General features: G+C 45.6%; 2 protein-coding genes across 2 annotated transcripts in view; both read right to left on the bottom strand.

Moving 5' to 3' along the window:
* Positions 1-24,315, bottom strand: part of LOC309552915 (olfactory receptor 5G26-like) — a gene marked incomplete at both ends in the record, with an annotated part of 360,843 nt that overhangs the window by 214,701 nt on the left and 121,827 nt on the right. The window lies entirely within an intron of this gene.
* Positions 17,331-18,278, bottom strand: LOC309554736 (olfactory receptor 10A7-like; the record flags this gene model as incomplete). Its single annotated transcript, XM_082256439.1, has 1 exon — positions 17,331-18,278. One exon carries the CDS (start codon positions 18,276-18,278, stop codon positions 17,331-17,333), a length of 948 nt encoding a protein of 315 aa, XP_082112565.1.

The raw sequence follows: 24,315 nt of genomic DNA, 5'->3' as shown, positions 1-24,315 counted from the left end.
TTACAAAGGTATAGGTAGAAATCTGTAGGAAGTGTCTATAGGAGAATTACACTGCACCCACGATCCTCTGATTGCAGGTGGGTCTGATACAGATTTTAAGGGGAACTCCACACCAAAATTGAAAAAATCCCCCCTCCTGAACCATACCAGGGTGCTTGCCCTCAACATGGGGAGGTTGCTTTGGGGTGCCCCCAAAGCACCTTGTCCCCATGTTGATGGAGACAAGGGCCTCTTTCTGACAACCCTGGTTGTGGTGGTATGCGGCTGGAGGGATTAACTGAGTGTGAAAGCCATCTTGTTAACAAGGGGGCCCCCAGATCCCCGATGTGAATGGGTATCAGGTACATCATACCCCTACCCATACACTAAAAATGTGTACAAAAAATAAAAAAAGACAGTTTTTGACAAGTCTTTTATTCAAAAATAAAAATTAAAAAAAAGTGTCCCTTGATGTAAATCTATCGTCAATCACGACGCTCGCCGCACCCAAAAAATAGAAAAAAATTGAAAGATGTTTCTGCCTCTTCTGAGGTGTACCCCCTGAATGACGCTCTTGTGCTTTGACAGCTCTTTTATAGGCAAGAGGCAGGACCAATAGGTTATGCCGCCCGTGGCACCGCCCCCTTCTGACATCACTTGACATCTTGTGACATCAGAAGGGGGTGGTGCCACCGGGTAACGTAATCTGGTGGCCCCATCCCTTGTCTATAAAAGAGTTAGACCAAAGACCATCATTTGGAGGGTACGCCTAAGAAGAGGTGAGCACCCCAAAGCACCCTCCCCATGTTGAGGGTGTTGTGGAATTTTTCTCAGGTACAAAATACCTGTTACCTGATAGTCAGTGATACCAAATCAGACAATATATAGCTATATATATAATGAGATCAGACAAGACTCAAGATGGCTGAATCATAGTGACCTGATTTATTACAGCATTTCTGGAGTTTAAATATACTCAGAAATGGGTTTGTCATTACAATCTGACGTACAAGAAATGGGTTGTTATTAACATAAAATATGAGCCATATTGAATGACAATATGGACATTTCTCACCTAGGGGAAGCCCTCAGGTTTCTGTTGTTCAGACAGAAACTGGGGTATTATGCAGAAAAGTTATTAATACCCATTTTCACCCCAGGGTGGTCACATTCAGGGTTGGGAATCTATTGTTTCTGTGGCAATAAGGCCCATAGTTGACTTTCTCAATGTGTCACAGGAACAGGTACTATAGCCTCTTTATTTCCAATAGTGTCCGCCCATCTTAATGAACACAGTCTTTTGGAGGTTTTGCTTTATCTCCTAAAATAATGAAAGTGGTGTATTCATATTGATGTTTATGATAATTATGATCTCTAGTTATCTGCTGAATTAAAATAATTATGTGTTTGGTTGATAAGGTTACCAAGGCCAAGGAGACAACCTATTTCAACTCTATACGGAAATAAGAAGGGATTGATGATGCTGAGTATACTGTAATGAAAAATCTGTCACCTCAAACCCCCATGTATGAAGTAATCTCCGCCTCAGAACCTTACCAAGACTCGGATACCCCCCACTGAGGTTTGCCCTCTGGGCCAGTGTTCCAAGCGTAAGGGGCTGCTCCCTTGGATGAATCTGATAAGCGGAATAGGTAGTTAGTTAGCCTGATCAAAGTGGGGGGTGTCATGGCGCTCTTCTAATATCCCAAGGTGGTACAAGGAATGTGGGTGGATGGGAGGGGGGGGTTATGGGGCTGCGTGGGGGGGAACAAAGTTTGGTACTGTAGGGAAGCTATAGTCCGCGGCAGCCGGCTGAAGCGTGGAGAAGCCCTGAGAGATGCAAGAAAGGAGAGAGCGGCGCCAGCTTAGTATAGTACAAGTTTATTTAACACTGTTAAAATTGGTGACTCACTGTCCGAGGTTGGGTGAGACCGGTACACAAAGACTGTTAGGGTCATCCATCTTCCTCTTCCAAGATAGTGGTCATAGGAGAAGGTGGTGAGGTTCCAGAGGTATAGCCGAGCCGCTGTGGGGCTGCTAGTTGTCACTGGCCGCGGCGGAGCATGCACAACAGGGCTCCGGCTGCCGACTTCTGATCCCTGATGACATCACTTCCTGGCAGGAGAAAAATAGGGGTTGCACGCGTTCAGAGCATCCGTGCTCCTTCGTCAGGCGATGGGAGTGTCTCAGGTGGGGCAGGGAATTTATACCCTGTTGCCGGACTAATTGCAAAGACATCTGTCTGTGGGGGGGCGGAGCCAAAAGACTCTAAGAAAGTCATCTCAGTAAAAACACAATTGGGGATACATGTCTCTAGGAAATCCATAAAAGTACATAAAAATACATAAAAATACATGATGGTATTACATAAAAGAGGACTTATAAGAATAAATCCCATAAAAACAATACTGACATGGCCATGGGGAAAATAGATCGGTAATGTGTGTATACATCTACATGAAAAAACGGTATTGGAGGGAAAAAATAAAAATAGAAATAAATGTAAAGATAAAAAAAATATATATATATAAAGATACAAAAAAAAAAAATAAATAAAATAAAATAAACATAAAAATAAAAATATATAAATAAAAATAAAAATAAAAATAAACATGAAAATAAAAGTAAAAATAAAATAAAAATAAAAATAAAAATAAAACTAAAAATAAAAATAAATATAAAAATAAAAATAAAAATGAAAATGAGAATAGAATACACGCATACATATATACATATATATATATACACACATAAAAAAAAAAATATATATATATATATATATATACATATATATATATATATTTATATATATATATATATATATATATATATATATAAAAAAATATTGATGGAAAAAAATATATATATGTCACTGATAGGGAATGATGTGTGAATGTATGAGGTGTCACAAGTATATGTGCAATATTTTAGAGTGTGATATTGATTTCTAATCCCTCGTTTAGGCCTCCTGGCGCTAGAGTGTCCAGGGTATAAATCCAGTAGTTTTCTCTGGTACACAGTCGCTTGAACCGTTCAGCAGGGGGAAAGTGTGCAGGGATGGCTTCCAATACCCACACTTTGAGTCCATCGGAGCACTTGGGATGATACTCAGTAAAGTGTCGGGGGACGCTATGTTTATCGGAACCTGTTTCAACAAGGTTCCGATGCTCTCCAAAGCGTTTGCGTAAGGTCCGTATAGTACGGCCTACATAAAGTAGGTTGCAGGGGCACACGAGGCAATAGATGACATATTCCGTCGAACAAGTGTATAGTATAGTTATCATCTGGGATGGCCCTGCCTCCCTCATACCACCATTTCTCGAACACTGCAATAACAACCAGATGGGGCTTTCCTTCACATCAGTCTCAGATGCCGAAAAACTCACTTTCTTGGACCTCGAGTTATACCATCATGATAATACAATCAGTGCTCAGAATTACGTCAAACCCACCGCTGGAAATTCATACCTGCACTACAATAGCTGTCACCACCCCAGATATATATGTATATATGTATGTGTGCATTCTATTCTCATTTTCATTTTTATTTTTATTTTTATATTTATTTTTATTTTTAGTTTTATATTTATTTTTATTTTTATTTTTATTTTATTTTTACTTTTATTTTCATGTTTATTTTTATTTTATTTTTATTTATATATTTTTATTTTTATGTTTATTTTATTTTATTTATTTTTTTTTATCTTTATATATATTTTTTTTTTATCTTTACATTTATTTCTATTTTTATTTTTTCCCTCCAATACCGTTTTTTCATGTAGATGTATACACACATTACCGATCTATTTTCCCCATGGCCATGTCAGTATTGTTTTTATGGGATTTATTCTTATAAGTCCTCTTTTATGTAATACCATCATGTATTTTTATGTATTTTTATGTACTTTTATGGATTTCCTAGAGACATGTATCCCCAATTGTGTTTTTACTGAGATGACTTTCTTAGAGTCTTTTGGCTCCGCCCCCCCACAGACAGATGTCTTTGCAATTAGTCCGGCAACAGGGTATAAATTCCCTGCCCCACCTGAGACACTCCCATCGCCTGACGAAGGAGCACGGATGCTCTGAACGCGTGCAACCCCTATTTTTCTCCTGCCAGGAAGTGATGTCATCAGGGATCAGAAGTCGGCAGCCGGAGCCCTGTTGTGCATGCTCCGCCGCGGCCAGTGACAACTAGCAGCCCCACAACGGCTCGGCTATACCTCTGGAACCTCACCACCTTCCCCTATGACCACTATCTTGGAAGAGGAAGATGGATGACCCTAACAGTCTTTGTGTACCGGTCTCACCCAACCTCGGACAGTGAGTCACCAATTTTAACAGTGTTAAATAAACTTGTACTATACTAAGCTGGCGCCGCTCTCTCCTTTCTTAGTTAGCCTGATCAATAAATTCTCAAGAGCGGGGAGATGTCGTGGCATACCTATCTCGCATTTTCTGGATACTTTATTGGCCTTTACAGGATGCCTTGACTGGCATTTAGAATGGTTATCTTAAACAAAATGTCTTTTGAGTTAATCTCATTTTACTTTGATTTCTTTACATGTGTCACTGAGCTTGCAAAGGCTAAGAATATATCAGATGATCGAAACAGTGGAAATTCCCTATCTCTCAGAATATCAACTCTGTCTGGACAGCTGACCACAAAGCCAATAATATCTTCTAAAAAGCCCCTTTGGAACTTTTATTGTGCGTCACCAAGAAATTTTCCCTGATGACAGAGAATCACGATCTAGATTGACATAATGCTTACTATAATTAGTTGTTAACTTTGATTGGACAAAAGATGTTAATAACAACCCATTTCTTGTACGTCAGATTGTAATGACAAACCCATTTCTAAGTATATTTAAACTCCAGAAATGCTGTAATAAATCAGGTCACTATGATTCAGCCATCTTGAGTCTTGTCTGATCTCATTATATATATAGCTATATATTGTCTGATTTGGTATCACTGACTAACAGGTAACAGGTATTTTGTACCTGAGAAAAATTCCACAACAAGGGCAAGCGGCCTAGTATGGTTCAGGTTCAAGTTTTCCTTTGTAAGGTGTCAGATAAGGATGAGCTTTACATTTGACCCAAACCCAGCCTGCTTGCAGTTGGTCAAAATGCCTAACAAAAAGACAATATTGGGTAAGTTTGCCTGTGCAAAAACCTAGCTGCCTTTTGTTAGCAAACTGACCAGGGATCTTTCACTTAACCATGGTAGCCACACTACCTACAGTGAAATAACAGATCATCCTTCAATTTTTTATTGTAAAAACTATTGGGGATCCTGGGTGATGTCACTGACTAAATATGGCTAGTTTTGTTTATAAATAGAAGCTGAACATTGTTATCTGACATTTTGTGGTGGTAGTTTGGTGGGCAAAATCATAAGGGGCATGGCTCATGATGGAGGTTGGACATTGTGATTTATGCCAGATTTACATTGCTGGATGCAGGAATTGAAAATGGATTTACATTTTGGGGCAGTGTTTACTTTTTTATTGTAATGCAATTAAAAGACTTTGTTTATGGTTGTGTGCATATTTGCTTTTAGCTGTTTTCTGGGTGCTAGTTATAAGGGGTACTCCTTGATAATTCTTGAGAAAAGGAAAGGTATCTGGGGGCCCCTTGTTATACAATTCTTCCCTACTCTTATAAATCCCCCCTGCAAACCCCCACAAACACATTACATCTTGAAACCCAGATGCGGAGTCAAGGTTCATCGACAAGTGTACTTGTTAAGACTACATTGCTACTTCAAGATGAAGACGCTCCCTTAAAAAAAAAATTGTCTTTGTTGAGGTGGTGGCGAACTCTTCTACATCTGCATGGGTGATGGGTATGTAGAAATCCTGGGGGTAGGATGTTTATATGTAGGTAAGTTGGCAGGCCTTGTTTTTGGTAAACTGTAAACAAATCTCTCTCCTATTTACCAAAGTATAAAACATATTTTAACAGCCTCCTTTGCTATAACAGCCTTCACTGTTTGTGAAAAACTTCCCGCATGATTGTGTCTGGGAATTTGTGCCTATTTATGGGGTTTGGGTACTGATGTTGAATGAGAAGGCCTGGCTAGCAATTGACATTCCATACCTTCACAAAGGTTTTGTCACAGTCCAGGGCCAGACCTGGAGACCAGTCGCTATAGTAGTGTTGAAACTCCCACCCACCAGCAGGATAGACATACAAGTAGGTCACCCTGGAGGAGGATGCAGGCTCACCCAAAGTGAGGGGTCTAACCGGTCAGTTTGGTAAAGTGCTATCTGGCTGTCACCACAGCTCCTGATGGAGGAAATGGGTTTTGCTGCATGTTAGTACCAGGTCGTGGTCCTCAAGATTGCCCCACCAGGTGCTGAGCAACTCGGGATCCAGTAGCAGATATATCAGGTAGGGATCAAGCAGAAGCGTAGTCAGTAAACAAACCAAAAGTGGGAAACAAACCAAAGGTCAGTAAAAATTGGTAGCGGAGATATGGATGGCAGCGGGAGTGACAAGAGTGAGATATTAGCTGGAGAGCAAAATAATCTGGCAACAGGAAGTTCAAAGGCATTGCTTAAAAATAAAGTTCATTGGATGAGCAAGGAGTTTAAGGCTCAGCAGAAACGAGGCACAAGAAAGGATTTTTAAAGGATCAGACAGGGTGCTGTCCATCAACTCAGATGACTCAGCAAGAAGAGGCAACTCCATACACAGCAGAGGTTGCAGGTTCAGACCTGGGTCCTGACAGGTGTTAAGAATGGTTGAAGTTAGGGCTCTGTACAGGCCACTTAAGTTCCTCTATACTAAATCAAACCATTTCTTTATTAGTGAGGAGCATACACATGAAAAAATCTACAAACCCCAAGCATAGAGCCCAAACCCAATTGAAGTTGATGAGTCAAATCCTATAATATTTTTACTGGATTCTTTCAAAGCCAAATTGCAAACTTTCTAGTAAAAAAAAGGGGTTGGGGAGTTGGGTAGGGTTGAGCGAACACGGACTGTATTATTCATGTTCGTACCGAATAATTGGATTTTTGTTACCCGAACACGGACCCGAAAACTTTACTGTATGTTCGGGTAAAAATCCGTGTTCGGTCATTTTATTTCCGGGTTTTGCATGCATTGGCGTGCTTTTCATGGCGGGCTTTCAACAGCCAATCAACAAGCGTTTAACTGGTGTGCCTAAGCCACCCCAGCAATGCCTGCAAATGTATTAGTAGCTGTGATTGGCCGTCTGAAGCATGTGACCAAGTCTTTATAAGTTCGAGGCAGCGCCGCTGCGGCGTCATTCTGCTGTGTACTAGTTCAGGGACAGAGCACACATACGTGCTGGCTGCTGATTAGGGACAGACAGGCAGGCAAAACTCATTTGTGTCCGGATAGAATTGAGGGACAGGTCAGAGTGTGTTAGGCAGGGCGAGTTGTAGGCATTTTAGGGAGAGAGTCTGCTGATTTTTAGGGTCAGTTTTCTACGATCGATTTTGCTGTGTGGGAGGGGTTTGCAGTGACCGATCTACGATCTTATCAATCCTTTTAGGGAGAGAGTCTGCTGATTTTTAGGGTCAGTGTGTTCTACAAACTACAATCCATATTGCTGTGTGGGGTGGGGTTTGCAGTCACCCGATCTACGATCTTATCAATCCTTTTAGGGAGAGAGTCTGCTGATTTTTAGGGTCAGTGTGTTCTACAAACTACAATCGATATTGCTGTGTGGGGTGGGGTTTGCAGTGACCGATCTACGATCTTATCAATTCTTTTAGGGAGAGAGTCTGCTGATTTTTAGGGTCAGTGTGTTCTACAAACTACAATCGATATTGCTGTGTGGGGTGGGGTTTGAAGTCACCCGATCTACGATCTTATCAATCCTTTTAGGGAGAGAGTCTGCTGATTTTTAGGGTCAGTGTGTTCTACAAACTACAATCGATATTTTTCTATCAGTCACTGTGTGCAGCGTTTTTCCTTCAGCTGTGCTGTGCTGACTGATCATACACTGCTGTGTTCAGTTCACATGTGCTATTATTGAGTGGTTTCAAAAATCATACACTTTTTTTCTATTCCACTATTCAATATACAGCCTTGGGTTAAAAAAAATTAAATTGTGGCCTGCAGCAGAGCTGAATGATATATGGGGTTTTTGGGGTTCATCTCATACTTCTGAAGATTTGAGGGTGCTGCCTGTTCCAAACTCCTCCTACTCCTCATCCAGCCTTTTAGGGGTACAAACAATAGTAATTGGGGCCTAGTGTGCTTCTGTACGTGTGAGATACATACACTTTTTTTGATCATATTTTCTATTCCGCTATTCAATAAAAACCTTTGGGGATCAGTTAAATTGCGGGATAGTCTGTGTTGGTACGTGTGAGATCCACCTTTGCAAGTTTTTGGGGTTCATCTCATACTTCTGAAGATTTGAGGGTGCTGCCTGTTCCATACTCCTCCTACTCCTCATCCTGCCTTTAGGGGTACAAACAATAGTAATTGGGGCCTAGTGTGCTTCTGTACGTGTGAGATACATACACTTTTTTTGATCATATTTCCTATTCCGCTATTCAATAAAAACCTTTGGGGATCAATTAAATTGCGGGATAGTCTGTGTTGGTACGTGTGAGATCCACCTTTCCAAGTTTTTGGGGTTCATCTCATACTTCTGAAGATTTGAGGGTGCTGCCTGTTCCATACTCCTCCTACTCCTCATCCTGCCTTTAGGGGTACAAACAATAGTAATTGGGGCCTAGTGTGGTTTTGTACGTGTGAGATACATACACTTTTTTTGATCATATTTCCTATTCCGCTATTCAATAAAAACCTTTGGGGATCAATTAAATTGCGGGATAGTCTGTGTTGGTACGTGTGAGATCCACCTTTACAAGTTTTTGGGGTTCATCTCATACTTCTGAAGATTTGAGGGTGCTGCCTGTTCCATACTCCTCCTACTCCTCATCCAGCCTTTTAGGGGTACAAACGATAGTAATTGGGGCCTAGTGTGGTTTTGTACGTGTGAGATACATACACTTTTTTTGATCATATTTCCTATTCCGCTATTCAATAAAAACCTTTGGGGATCAATTAAATTGCGGGATAGTCTGTGTTGGTACGTGTGAGATAAACCTTTCCAAGTTTTTGGGGTTCATCTCATACTTCTGAAGATTTGAGGGTGCTGCCTGTTCCATACTCCTCCTACTCCTCATCCAGCCTTTTAGGGGTACAAACAATAGTAATTGGGGCCTAGTGTGGTTTTGTACGTGTGAGATACATACACTTTTTTTGATCATATTTCCTATTCCGCTATTCAATAAAAACCTTTGGGGATCAATTAAATTGTGGGATAGTCTGTGTTGGTACGTGTGAGATCCACCTTTCCAAGTTTTTGGGGTTCATCTCATACTTCTGAAGATTTGAGGGTGCTGCCTGTTCCAAACTCCTCCTACTCCTCATCCTGCCTTTAGGGGTACAAACAATAGTAATTGGGGCCTAGTGTGCTTCTGTACGTGTGAGATACATACACTTTTTTTGATCATATTTCCTATCCTGCTATTAAATAAAAACCTTTGGGGATCAATTAAATTGCGGGATAGTCTGTGTTGGTACGTGTGAGATCCACCTTTCCAAGTTTTTGGGGTTCATCTCATACTTCTGAAGATTTGAGGGTGCTGCCAATTCCAAACTCCTCCTACTCCTCATCCAGCCTTTAGGGGTACAAACAATAGTAATTGGGGCCTAGTGTGCTTCTGTACGTGTGAGATACATATACTTTTTTGATCATATTTCCTATTCCGCTATTCAATAAAAACCTTTGGGGATCAGTTAAATTGCGGGATTGTCTGTGTTGGTACGTGTGAGATCCACCTTTCCAAGTTTTTGGGGTCCATCTCATACTTCTGAAGATTTGAGGGTGCTGCCTGTTCCAAACTCCTCCTACTCCTCATCCTGCCTTTAGGGGTATAAACAAAAGTAATTGGGGCCTAGTGTGGTTTTGTACGTGTGAGATACATACGCTTTTTTTGATCATATTTCCTATTCCGCTATTCAATAAAAACCTTTGGGGATCAATTAAATTGCGGGATAGTCTGTGTTGGTACGTGTGAGATCCATCTTTCCAAGTTTTTGGGGTTCATCTCATACTTCTGAAGATTTGAGGGTGCTGCCTGTTCCAAACTCCTCCTACTCCTCATCCTGCCTTTGGGGGCACAAACAATAGTAATTGGGGCCTAGTGTGCTTCTGTACGTGTGAGATACATACACTTTTTTTGATCATATTTCCTATTCCGCTATTCAATAAAAACCTTTGGGGATCAATTAAATTGCGGGATAGTCTGTGTTGGTTTGTGTGAGATCCACCTTTCCAAGTTTTTGGGGTTCATCTCATACTTCTGAAGATTTGAGGGTGCTGCCTGTTCCATACTCCTCCTACTCCTCATCCAGCCTTTTAGGGGTACAAACAATAGTAATTGGGGCCTAGTGGAGTTTTGTACGTGTGAGATACATACACTTTTTTTGATCATATTTTCTATTCCACTATTCAATAAAAACCTTTGGGGATCAGTTAAATTGTGGGATAGTCTGTGTTGGTACGTGTGAGATCCACCTTTGCAAGTTTTTGGGGTTCATCTCATACTTCTGAAGATTTGAGGGTGCTGCCTGTTCCACACTCCTCCTACTCCTCATCCTGCCTTTAGGGGTACAAACAATAGTAATTGGGGCCTAGTGTGCTTCTGTACGTGTGAGATACATACACTTTTTTTGATCATATTTCCTATTCCGCTATTCAATAAAAACCTTTGGGGATCAATTAAATTGCGGGATAGTCTGTGTTGGTACGTGTGAGATCCACCTTTCCAAGTTTTTGGGGTTCATCTCATACTTCTGAAGATTTGAGGGTGCTGCCTGTTCCATACTCCTCCTACTCCTCATCCAGCCTTTTAGGTGTACAAACAATAGTAATTGGGGCCTAGTGTGCTTCTGTACGTGTGAGATACATACACTTTTTTTAACATATTTGCTATTCCGCTATTCAATAAAAACCTTTGGGGATCAATTAAATTGCGGGATAGTCTGTGTTGGTACGTGTGAGATACACCTTTCCAATTTTTGGGGCGCATCTCATACTGCCGAGGATTTGAGGGTGCTTCAGTCTGCCTCCTGCCTGTTCCGAACTCCTCCTACTCCTCATCCTGCCTTTAGGGTACAAAAAATTGTAATCTGGGCCTAGATTGTGTTTGTAAGTGTGAGATACACCGTTTTGTAAAATTTCTCCTATTCCGCTATTCAATATACACAAAAATTAAATTGCGGGATAGTCTGTACCGGTACATGTGAGATACACCCTTTTAAATTTGTTTGGCGCATCTCCTTCTACCGCAGAGGATTGCAGGGCGCTTCAGTTTGGCTCCTGTTCCCAACTCCTCCTACTCCTCTTCCTCATCCTGCCTTTAGGGTACAAAAAATTGTAATCGGGGCCTAGTTTGTGTTTGTACGTGTGAGATACACCGTTTTGTAAAATTTGTCCTATTCCGCTATTCAATATACACCCTGTTTGAGTGTAAAAAATTAAATTGCGGGATAGTCTGTATCGGTACATGTGAGATACACCTTTTTAAATTTGTTTGGCTCATCTCCTTCTACCGCCGAGGATTGCAGGGCGCTTCAGGTTGCCTCCTGTTCCCAACTCCTCCTACTCCTCTTCCTCATCCTGCCTTTAGGGTACAAAAAATTGTAATCGGGGCCTAGTCTGTGTTTGCACGTGTGAGATACACCGTATTATAACATTTTTCCTATTCCGCTATTCAATATACACCCTTTTGGAGTGTAAGAAAATTAAATTACGGCATAGTCTGTATCGGTACGTGTGAGATACACCTTTTAAATTTGTTTGGCGCATCTCCTTCCACCGCCAAGGATTGCAGGGCGCTTCAGTTTTCCTCCTGTTCCCAACTCCTCCTGGGGTTCATCTCATACTTCTGAAGATTTGAGGGTGCTGCCTGTTCCAAACTCCTCCTACTCCTCATCCTGCCTTTAGGGGTACAAACAATAGTAATTGGGGCCTAGTGTGCTTCTGTACGTGTGAGATATACCGTTTTTTATCCTTTTTCCTATTCCGCTATTCAATATACACCCTTTTGGGGTAAAAAAACATTAAATTGCGGCATAGTTTGCATATTTGACTGTCAGATACACCCGTGCGATACTGTTGTTGTTTTGTTCCGCTATTCAATAAACACCTTTCTAGGGCAAGATCATAAATTACAGAAATATGAGGAGACCGTCAAATAGGGGCCGTGGCCTGGGGCGTGGTGCTGCTGGTAGAGCTCCTGTTGCAAGGAGAGGACGTGGTCGATCTGTGCCAGCTACACGCACAAGTGAAACACCTTCCACAAGTGTGAGTAAGCGACAGAAACTGCAGCAGTATTTGGTAGGGCATAATGCGCCTCTAGACGTGATGAGGCCTGAAGAAGTACAGGCGATAGTAGATTGGGTTGCTGACAGTGCCTCCAGTTCCTTCACATTTTCTCCCACCCAGTCTACTGCAGAAAGGTCAGAGTTGGCACCTGCAGCCAATGTCCAACCGTCTTCCACCTCACCCCCTTGGAAATCAGGCAAGCAGTCTGAGCCCCAATCCATACAGCAGTCTCTTCTTCTTTTTGAGGACTCTGTCAGCAGGGTTTCCCAGGGCCATCCACCTAGCCCTGCCCCAGAAGTGGAAGAGATTGAGTGCAGCGATGCCCAACCACTTATTTCTCAAGATGAGTACATGCAAGGACCATCGCAGCACGTCTCCGATGATGACGAAACGCAGGTGCCAACTGCTGCGGCGTTCAGAATTGTGGAGACCGACAAGGAGGGCAGGGGTGAAGACTGGGTGGAAGATGATGTGGAGGACGATGAGGTCCTCGACCCCACATGGAATGAACATCATGCAGGTGACCTGAGTAGTTTGGAGGAAGAGGCGGTGGTCGCACAGAGCCACCAGCACAGCAGAAGAGGGAGCAGGGTGCAGAAGCGGAGCGGCCGTGCCCTAGACACTACGCCCGCTACTGCCCAACGCAGCAAGGGAACGAGCGCACCAAAGTCAGCTCAAAGGAGTTCTCTAGCGTGGAAGTTCTTTAGAAAATGTGCTGATGACAGGACACGAGTGGTTTGCACCCTGTGCAATCAGAGCCTGAAGCGAGGCATAAACCTTCTCAACCTGAGCACAACCTGCATGATCAGGCATCTAAGTGCAAAGCACGAGCTGCAGTGGAGTAGACACCTTCAAAACCAAGAAACGTCTCTGGCTCATCCTGCTTCCTCTTCTGCTGCAGTCTCGGCCGCTCCAGCCACATCTGTAGTGATACCGGCACTTGCCACCCCGCAAACAGAGGATCTGTCAGCAACACCACCACCTGGGTCACCAACCATCTCCACAATGTCCCGTGGAAGCTTTCAGCTTTCCATCTCCCAAACACTTGAGAGGAAGAGGAAGTACCCCCCTACCCACCCGCGATCCCTGGCCCTGAATGCCAGCATTTCAAAATTCTTGGCCTTTGAAATGCTTTCATTCCGTCTGGTGGAGACGCACAGTTTTAAAAACCTTATGTCGGTGGCTGTCCCACAGTACGTCGTGCCCAGCCGCCTCTACTTTTCCAGGCAAGCCATCCCTTCCCTGCACAACCAAGTGGGGGAAAAAATCAGGTGTGCACTGCGCAACGCCATCTGTGCCAAGGTCCACCTAACTACCGATACGTGGACCAGTAAGCACGGTCAGGGGCGTTATATCTCCCTAACGGCACACTGGGTAAATGCAGTGGCGGATGGGCCTGAGGCGGATAGCAATTTGGCGCATGTCCTTCCACCACTGAGGATTGCAGGGCGCTTCAGTTTGCCTCCTGTTCCTAACTCCTCCTACTCCGCTTCCTCATCCTCTACCGCCTCCTCATCCGGACAGCCTAACACCTTCACGACCAACTTCAGCACGGCCAGGGGTAAACGACAGCAGGCAGTTTTAAAACTTGCCTGTTTGGGGGACAAACCACACACCACGCAGGAGTTGTGGAGGAGCATGGAACAGCAGACAAATGAGTGGTTGCTGCCAGCGAGCCTCAAGCCCGGCCTGGTGGTGTGCGATAAGGGGCGAAATCTCATCGCAGCTCTGGGCCTAGCCGGTTTGACGCACATCCCTTGCCTGGCACATGTGCTGAATTTGGTGGTGCAGAGGTTCCTTAAAAACTACCCCGATATGTCAGAGCTGCTGCAGAAAGTGCGGGCCGTCTGTGCGCACTTTCGGCGTTCTCACCCTGCTGCTGCTCGCCTGTCAGCGCTGCAGCGTAACTTCGGCCTTCCCGCTCACCGCCTCATATGTGACGTGCCCAAAAGGTGGAACTCAACCTTGCACATGCTGCAAAGACTGTGCGAGCAGCAGCAGGCCATAGTGGAGTTTCAGCTGCAGCACGCACGCATGAGTCGCTCTGTGGAACAGCACCACTTCACCACCAATAACTGGGCCTCCATGCGAGACCTATGTGCCTTGTTGCGCTGTTTTGAGTACTCCACCAACATGGCCAGTGCCGATGACGCCGTTCTCAGCTTAACTATCCCACTTCTATGCCTCCTTGAAAAAACAATTCGGGCGATGATGGAAGAGGATGTGGCACAGGATGAGGAGGAGGAGGAGGATGAAGAGGTAACATTTCCAAGGCTTTCAGGGCAGTCATTCGCAAGGGGCTCCGAGGGTGGGTTCCTGCACACACAAACGCCAGGGACACAACTGTCCAGCAGGGGCACAGTTCTGGAGGATGAGGAGGATGAGGAGGAGGAGCTGGAGGAGGAGATGGAACCATGTTCACAGCAGGGTGGCACCCAGGCCAGCTCATGGCCATCACTGGTGCGTGGCTGGGGGGATACAGAGGACACGGACGATACACCTCCCACAGAGGACAGCCTTTCGTTGCCTCTGGGCAGCCTGGCACACATGAGCGATTACATGCTGCAGTGTCTCCACAATGACCGCCGAGTTGCCCACATTCTAACTTGTGCTGATTACTGGGTGGCCACGCTGCTGGATCCCCATTACAAGGACAACGTACCGTCCTTAATTCACTCACTGGAGCGCGATCGCAAGATGCGCGAGTACAAGCGCACGCTGGTAGACGCGATGCTGCTGGCATTCCCACCTGACAGCGGGGCCACAGTGGAAGCACAAGGCAGAGGAGGAGGAAGAGGAGGAGGAAGAGGTTGCCAACGCAACCAGGGCACCACCAGCACCTCAGAAGGCACGGTTAGCATGGCCGAAATGTGGAAAAGCTTTGTCAGCACGCCACAACAAACAGCAGCACCAGCAGCTCATATGGAACGTCTTAGCAGGAGGCAGCATTTCACCAACATGGTGGAGCAGTATGTGTGCGCACGCCTAGACGTACTGAATGAGGGGTCTGCCCCCTTCAACTTCTGGGTCTCCAAGTTGGGCACATGGCCTGAGCTTGTCCTTTACGCCTTGGAGGTGCTGGCGTGCCCTGCAGCCAGTGTATTATCTGAACGGGTATTTAGCACGGCTGGGGGCGTTATCACAAACAAGCGCAGCCGCCTGTCCAGAGACAATGTGGACAAGCTCACGTTCATTAAAATGAACCAGGCATGGATCCCACTGGACTTTTCCGTACCTTGTGCAGAATAGCGATGGATACGGACCTTACCCAGCCATTGTTCCATTTTTGCTCTTTCACACTCTTTTGGGGTGTACCCTCATTTAAAATTTGTGAAAAGAAGCAGTGTTGGCTACCTCATCCTCCTCAGGGCCAGATTAATGTAGGGGCTATTGGAGCTTTAGCTCCAGGCCCCTACCTTTATATAGGCCCCGGGTTGGCCATATTCACTGTTACCGCTCTTCTGTCACTTGTAAACACAGAAGTCTGGCTTCTATGCTCGCTTCCCCAGGCAGCTCCCTCAGAACCTCCCCACACAGCACGAAGGCCGGACAAGGAGGGACAGTTGCCGATGCATGGATGTGTTTATGGGCTTCAGAGACAGCATCCCATGTTGAATTAGGCATGCATGGCTGCACCCTTCCTCCTCTGGGTGCATGCCAAGGCACGGCCCTTAAGGCCCTTCAAAATCCTCAGCACCAAGCCCATGATGCTCTTAATCCATCCCTGGTCCTCCTCCACCGCCGCTTCCACCTACACCGCCCATAGGTGTGCGCAGCCTATTGCATTAGGGTGTGCATCCCAAAGTTTAAATACACATGAATGTGTTTGCCTACATGTACATGGCCCCGATACATTACTCTCCCTGCTGGAAAAGAGAAATAGAGCAGAGCAGGTCCGAGGGAGATCTTTCCCATCTCCTCACTGGCAAACAGAGCGATAATGCTATGCGCCCTAGGTGATTAGGGTGTGCCCAGGCACATCCAGCACACCCTGTGCGCACGCCTATGAGACCGCCACATCCACCACCACCTCAACCTCCCTCCTACTCCATATGGGCCTCGTCCTTCAGAGATGAAGAACATTATTTTTTTTTTCTGTTTTTTTTTTTTGTTGTTTTAAGTTATTTCCCTATCCACGTTTGCAGAGCACTTGCCATGCTCTTAACAACGTTTTGCTGCCATTTGCAACACTCTAGCCCTTTACATTGGTGTTTTAGAGCCATTTTAGTGCCTGAAAGTTCGGGTCCCCATTGACTTCAATGGGGTTCGGTGTCCGGGAAAAGTTCGGCAAAAGTCCGGGACACGGACCCGGACTTTTTTTTAAAGTTCGGCCGAACACGGACATCCAGGTGTCCACTAAACTCTACTCCTGAGCCTCGCTCTGTGTGTCCATAAGACACACAGAATGGGGCTTGGCCTTGCCCCTGCTCTCTCCTCAAAGGGATCCTTGGCTCTCGTGCACATCGCTATATCCAGATCGGGTTTAGGTATGTATTTGGAGGAAAGGGGAGGGGGGTGTGGGGGAAGCTGCATGGTTTTTCACCTTATTGTATAGGACACAGAAAGGTAAAAAAAAAAACTAATGTGGTTCATGTTGGGCTTACATTGTGGAACATTTTTAATGAAATATTTTTTTTCTGCAATATCTGATTGTTTATTTAATTGGAGCTGCTTTTGAATTATGGGCAGAGACATGCTGTATTTCATTTTATTTTCAGTTTGGATTTGGAGCCGTATTTCTATTACATGTACATATCATTTTTGTTATTTGAGTTTCTCATATATAACAACCTAAATAAATGCATTGGATTAAAAGGCACAAAATTAAATGCTAATTGTTCCAATTTTCACACTTTAAACTTTTCAAATAAAAATAACAGATTCTAGATATTTGCTCGTGTCTGAATTCACTATAAACATATAAAAAATAAAACAAAATGGAAACGAAAAGTTTATTTTCAAAAATTAAAGTTGTCTGTTTTTAGTTTGATGACACATTTGAGCAAGGCTTTCTTGATCTCCTGGTTTCTGAGGCTGTAGATAATGGGATTCATCAGTGGTGTCACCACAGTGTACAGCAAAGATCGATATTTGTTCATGCTCGCTGTGCTGTCATCACTTGGTACCATGAATTCGGTGATCAAAGTTCCATAATAGACACAGACAGTAGCCAGGTGGGAGCTACATGTGGAGAAGGCCTTTCTTCGACCATAAGCAGAAGATGTCTTCAGGATGATGAAGAAAATGTACATGTAGGTTATGAATATAAAAGTGAAAGGGCAAAATATCACAAATATGGAAAGTACAAAGTCTTGTAACATCAAACTGGATGTGTCAGAGGTGGACAGCTCCACAACTGGTCCAAAATCACAGAAAAACTGATCAATATAATTAATTCCACAGAAGTTAAATTGAACCAGCACCATTATTTCATATGATGTTACCAGGGTAACTAAGAACCAGGAGCCAAGAACCAACAAGAGGCAAACACGAGGGTTCATAAGTGAAGCATAATGCAATGGTTTGCAAACAGCCAAGTATCGATCATAGGACATAACAGCAATTAGAAAACATTGCACAAATCCAAAAAGGCCAAAGGCATACAACTGAGTAATGCATCCAACAAATGATAGTATTCCTTCCTCAATGAATATAACATCCAGCATCATGGGGACAACACTGGTGGTCAGAAGGACATCTGCTGTGGCCAAGTGCTTGAGAAAGAAGAACATCGGGATTTTAAGATGATCAACAATTGTTACCAAAATGATAATTAGAAGATTTCCACCAAGTATGATAAGGTAGGTTAAAAGAAACACAATAAATAATGGAGTTTTAAATTTGCCCAGACCACGGAACCCAAGTAAACGAATCTGTGTGACCTGAGTCTGATTGACCTCACACATTATTTGTATATAGAAGAATAACTAAAGCCGCCTGATATATGTGTTTTTCTCCTGTAAGATACAGGTAGAAGTTAAAATTGTAATGTAGAAGGAATTCATGATGAAAAAAAGTACATTTCTTTTTTATTAGTTTTTTTTGCATGTATGTTAAAACAGGAATTAAATGCTAGGTTGAATTGTAGAAACATGTTACATGTTACACCCATATTTAGGGTTCTCAATGGACTATGAAAACGCTGATCAATTTAGTTGACATTCCCACTGCTCTTTAACAGAAAGGCTGTACAGAAATATAGGCAGCCGGGAAGGCGATCCATGAGGCCGGTGGCCGCGATTGCCGCCGGGCACCCGTGATCGCTCCCTGTGAAGAGAGAACAATGGTCTGCTGTTGTAAACCAGAGATGTATAAAGTACTTGAGACTCAGACTTGAGTAAAAGTACAAGTGCTCTATCAAAAAAGTGACTTGAGTAGAAGTTGAAGTGCTCTTTAAGCAGCACACTTAAGTAGAAGTACTAAAGTATTAAAAAAAATTGTACTTAAGTATTGCAAGTAGTTTATTTTAAAATTTACTACTCAAGTACTGAAAGTAAAAGTACAAGTATTGTGTTATGTAGTTATTAAAGAAAGTAGTCAAAAGGCCAGGGCCCCCTCCCATTTTAGATCCCCCTTAGAGCAGGCCAGGGTCCCCCTCCCATTATAGATCCCCTTAGAGCCGGCCAGGGTCCCCCTCCCATTACAGATTCCCCTTAGAGTAAGCCAGGGTCCCCCTCCCATTATAGATCCTGCTTAGAGCAGGCCAGGGTCCCCCTCCCATTTTAGATCCCCTTAGAGCAGGCCAGGGCCCCCCTCCCATTATAGATCACACTTAGAGCAGGCCAGGGTCCCCCTCCCATTATAGAGCCCCCTTAGAGCAGGCCAGGGTCCCCCCTCCCATTATAGAGCCCCCTTAGAGCAGGCCAGGGTCCCCCTGCCATGATATATTCCCCTTAGAGCAGGCCAGGGTCCCCCTCCCATTATAGATTCTCCTTAGAGCAGGCCAGGGTCCCCCTCCCATTACAGAGCCCCCTTAAAGCAAGCCAGGGCCCCCTTCCCATTATAGATTCCCCTTAGAGCTGGCCAGTGTCCCCCTCCTATTATAGATTTCCCTTAGAGCAGGCCAGGGTCCCCCTCCCATTATAGAGCCCCCTTAGAGCAGGCCAGGGTCCCCTCCCATTATAGAGCCCCCTTAGAGCAGGCCAGGGTCCCCCTGCCATGATATATTCCCCTTAGAGCAGGCCAGGGTCCCCCTCCCATTATAGATTCTCCTTAGAGCAGGCCAGGGTCCCCCTCCCATTACAGAGCCCCCTTAAAGCAAGCCAGGGCCCCCTTCCCATTATAGATTCCCCTTAGAGCTGGCCAGTGTCCCCCTCCCATTTTAGATTTCCCTTAGAGCAGGCCAGGGTCCCCCTTCCATTATAGAGCCCCCTTAAAGCAGGCCAGTGGCCCCCTCCCATTATAGATTCCCCTTAGAGCAGGCCAGGGTCCCCCTCCCATTATAAAGCCCCCTTAGAGCAGGCCAGGGTCCCCCTCCCATTATAGATCCCCCTTAGAGTAGGGCAGGCCAGGGCAGGTCCCTCCCCCCATTGAACAGATCCGATCCCATTATGAGTGACTTGACTTCAAGACAGTTCTTACTTCTCCTACCTAGGCTGTCTTGAGTCCTCCAGCCTCTCTCTCCACAGTCCCCAGTCCAGTCCCCCCCTGCTGAAAGAAGAATATATTCCTACCTCCATCCAGTTCTCCTGTGCTGGGTGGCCACGCTGCACAGTGCCCAGAGACAGTCTAGTAGTCTAGACCAGTGTTTCTCAACTCCGGTCCTCGGGGCACACTAACAGGCCAGATTTTAAGTATTACCTTGGGGAGATGCAGACTAGAATACTGCAATCACTGAGCAGCAAATGATATCACCTGCGATGTATTTCAGTTTTCTTGCAAACCTGGCCTGTTAGTGTGCCCTGAGGACCGGAGTTGAGTGTGACGAGACCAATCTCGCCCCATTGCATTGGAGGAGCCTGGTTGCCTGCCTGCTGCCTTTGGACTATGGACCAGACTTTAAAAGACTTATTTTCCCTACAGAAAGGCTTATTCGTGCCTTTTCTGTCGGGGTGTTCGGTAGATTTTATCTACCGAACAAACTAACGATTACATGACCACCTGGAAGCTAAACCTAATTATATCTTCCATTGTCTCCAGGATAGAGGTCGCTGTGAAAGCTAGTTCTAGCTGCAGAGAGAGAGAGGGGGGGGGGAGGATTGTTTCCAGCAGCCCCCTCCTGAGGAATGTCTACTGATTAACTGAGTGCTTTTGTCTAGAGTGGGACAGTATGTTAAGTGGGTTTGAGACTATTGATAAGCATGTTAATGAGCTCACCTAGCTGTCTACGAAGGGGGGAAGCCAGGATGCATTGTGGGGATGTTTTGCTTTTGGGAGTCTGTAATGTGATACATGTCTGCCTGTGTCACAGTCTTCCATTTGGTCCCCTAGGGGGAGTGTCCACCAGGTGGGAGACCTGCATAAATACAGGGGCAGGGAGCCCTCAATAAATTTACCACTGCTTGACCTTCCACACGGAGCTTTGTCTCGTTCTTGGGGGGATTCACTGTATGCTGCTGTAGACTGATTGCTAGGAATGTAAGCTGATGTATGCTTTTCCTGTTCAGCTGCTAGCAGCTATTCGTGAGGTTCCAGGTTGGAGTGCTATATTGTATCCAGTTCGGGAGTGTGATCTCCTGCAAGTAGCTGTGCCTGCTCTCTCAGAAAGGGGCATATCGCCTAAACGGATTTTAACCCCTTGTCTGCTGAAACGGTCCGTTACATTGGTGGCAAGCGGCGAGATCGTTCCTACGGCCAGAAGGACAGCTACAGGAGACACCATTGCTCTGGATTTTACAATTGAGGGCAACGCATGTCCCAGTACAGCGACCCTGACAGCACCAGCATGGAACCAGCAGTGGAGTACAGATACTCTCTGAGAGAATATGACCGTATGGTGTGGTTACGGCTGAACTTTTTCGGACCCAATCCACTGGAGAAATCCAAGCGGTTCGTGAAGAACTTAGTGTTCGGGACTCTGCTAGACAGGGCAGAGAGAGAGGGCCAGCTGGCACGTTGGGAGGAACTCCAGCGGCAGGTACAGTTAAGGGAAGAGGAGAACCCAGTCTCCATTCCCCAGCGGCAGCCTGATTTATTGGGAATTGGGAGCCCAGTCTCCATTCTCCAGCGGCAGCCTGATTTATTGGGAATTGGTAGCCCAGTCTCCATTCTCCAGCGCAGGCTGAGTTAAAGGGGACAGAGACAGTCGGTCCTGTCGCCCAGCAGCAGGACTCTGTGTTGGGAGGAGAGACAGTCGGTCTCCCTCCACAAAGACTGGAAGTATGTATGGGAGAGGAGATTGTTACCCCCTCTCCCCAGCGGCAGCTTAATGTACCAGGGGGAGACTGTAAGCCCCCCACCAGTGCAGATGGGACCGAGGTCTCTCCACCGGTCCTGCAGGGAATTGGGAGCCCAGTCTCCATTCCCCTGCGGCAGTGTAAAGTGCAGGGAGAGGAGAGCAGTGTCCTCCCTCCCCAGCGGCAGTGTGATGTGCCGGGAATTGGGAGCCCAGTCTCCATTCCCCAGCGGCAGAGTATCCTACAGGGAATAGAGAGCCCAGTCTCCTTTCCCCAGCAACAGGACACTGTATTGGGAGCAGAGACAGTCGGTCTCCCTCCCCAGGGGCTGGAAGTATATTTGGGAGAGGAGCTTGTTACCCCCTCTCCCCATTGGCAGAGTGTTATCCAGGGAATTGGGAGCGCAGTCTCCATCCCTCAGCGGCAGATTGAGTTAAAGGGGGCAGACACAGTTGGTCCTGTCCCCCAGCGGCAGATTGAGCTATTGGGAATTGGGAGCCCAGTCTCCATCCCACAGCAGCAGCTTAACATACCAGGGGGAGACAGTAAGCCCCCCAACAGTGCAGATGGGACAGTGGTCTCTGCACTCACAGCACAGGGGGTAGGGACAGTCGGTCCTGACTCCCAGCAACAGGGCTGTTTAGCCAAAGGGGAGACAGTCGGTCTCCCCCTCCAACAACCCGTCTCCAACCAGGCTACTTCTGTGGTAGCGCTGGCACTAGGGCAGAGTACCGCTGGTCTCTGCCCACTCAGCAACCCACCAAGGCAGTCTGCCAGTCTCCCACACAGCCAAGGTGAGGCACCTGGACAAGGACAAATTTCTCTTCTACCCAGGTGTAGTAGCCAGTTCTTTTGGGTGGGCTGTACTGCTGTTTCTGTTTTGTGGGTGGGCTGCTGGACTAACAAGGGCACTGACCGGCAGAAGGTCAGGTACCCTGTTAGTCTTTTTGGAAAGGGGGAGAGATGTGACGAGACCAGTCTCGCCACATTGCATTGGAGGAGCCTGGTTGCCTGCCTGCTGCCTTTGGACTATGGACCAGGCTTTAAAAGACTTTGGCTCCATGGCGATTAAACTGTATTCGGGGGGTCTGAGTGCTATTCACCTAATAATGTGCACTCCGACCTGAGCTATCTGGGGATATGTAACATGTCTATGTTTAATGTATAAAAAGTAACTTTATATATTTTAAAGCATAATACTGTATTTGGGTCCCCATGTGGATAATGGAGTCTTGCCTCTCTCCTGGAAGCTAAAACGTATTCCTGTAAACTGTAAGGAACAGGAAGCCAACTCCTAATATGGGCATTACAGGAAGTTCTGAGGAGACGGGCGGTCTATTGACACTCAGAGTGATGTGTATTGAGGGCTCGTTAGGGAACCATTGTTCTGTGTCTGACTGTTGTGTGCTATTTTTGCCCCCTGGTGCTTCTGTCTCCCTGCATTGGTCAAAGCTATCTGACCAATCACTATTGACTCATTCTCAAGCCCTCATTTGCATATACTGGAGAGGACCTTGGTGAGAACTGCAAGTACTTTACAATTGACCAATGGGAAAGCGGTTGTTGGGGGAAGGATGTTCCAATTTCTGTATAAAAGAGTGCTCTGTTCTTCCAATAAATGTTGTTCCTGTTTTACTCTCATCTCGGAGCTTTGTCTCGTTATTGGGGGAATCTGCTACAGGGATTGCTATGGTCTTCCATACTCCCTTAGAGAATCACTAAGCTCTTTTAAGAGCTTGTGTAAGAGCTTGTTCGTGCTGCACTCTCTGGGGAAAGAGAGGTTCACCCACAGGAACCTGGGGCCAGGTCCAGGGTGGGTAGGAGATGCCAAGACCCTAACCAAGCTGCGGCGGTTCGTGGAGTCTGAAGTGCTTACGGTGTCTGGTGGAGTGCTTGGAGCCCTCGGGAAGCACTAGGAGCATCTGTCAACAGAGGTACCTGCTCAGGGGTGTCCTGTTCCGTAACATTGAGAAACACTGGTCTAGACTCTAGTAACTCACAGTCCCTCCCCCAGCCAGGGCCAAGAGTGATCAGTCCACAGGCAGGTGTCTCTCCTCTCTCGCCACCACCACTTCACTTGAGAGCCAAGCCGTGGGACTCTGGCCGAGCCGAGGGAGGGCAGAGGCGGCGAGGCTCTGCCCCTGAGCCATCGGGTCAGGGGTTGGTCGTGACTTGCGAGTCTCAGAGACAGTGAGACTCGAGTAAAAAAGTCAGCGGTGGTGCGGGTTTGGAATGGAATGATTCGTAACATTTTTATAATTATAACAAGTAACGATGCAGCACATAAAAAAGAGTAAAAGTATTAAACTCATTGAAAATATGAAGTAAAAGTGAAAGTAGGAGAAAAAAATTATACTCTAGTAAAGTACAGATACCGCCTTTTAGTACTTAAGTACAGTGGTGAAGTAGTTCTACTTCGTTACTATACATCTCTGTTGTAAACACAGCAGACTGTTGTTCTCTCTGGAATGAACACAGAGCGCCTGTGATCCTCCTATTTAGGATCACAGGTCTCTGTGTTGATTGCACAAGTCCCTCCCCCTTACAGTTAGAAAGAACCCCCTAGGCTCACACTTAACCATTTGATCACCCCTGGGTTAACCCCTTC

This window comes from Pelophylax lessonae, assembly GCF_965119305.1.
Source record: "Pelophylax lessonae genome assembly, chromosome: 4".
NCBI classification, from domain to species: Eukaryota; Metazoa; Chordata; class Amphibia; order Anura; family Ranidae; genus Pelophylax; species Pelophylax lessonae.
This window is presented reverse-complemented; position numbering and strand designations above follow the sequence as displayed.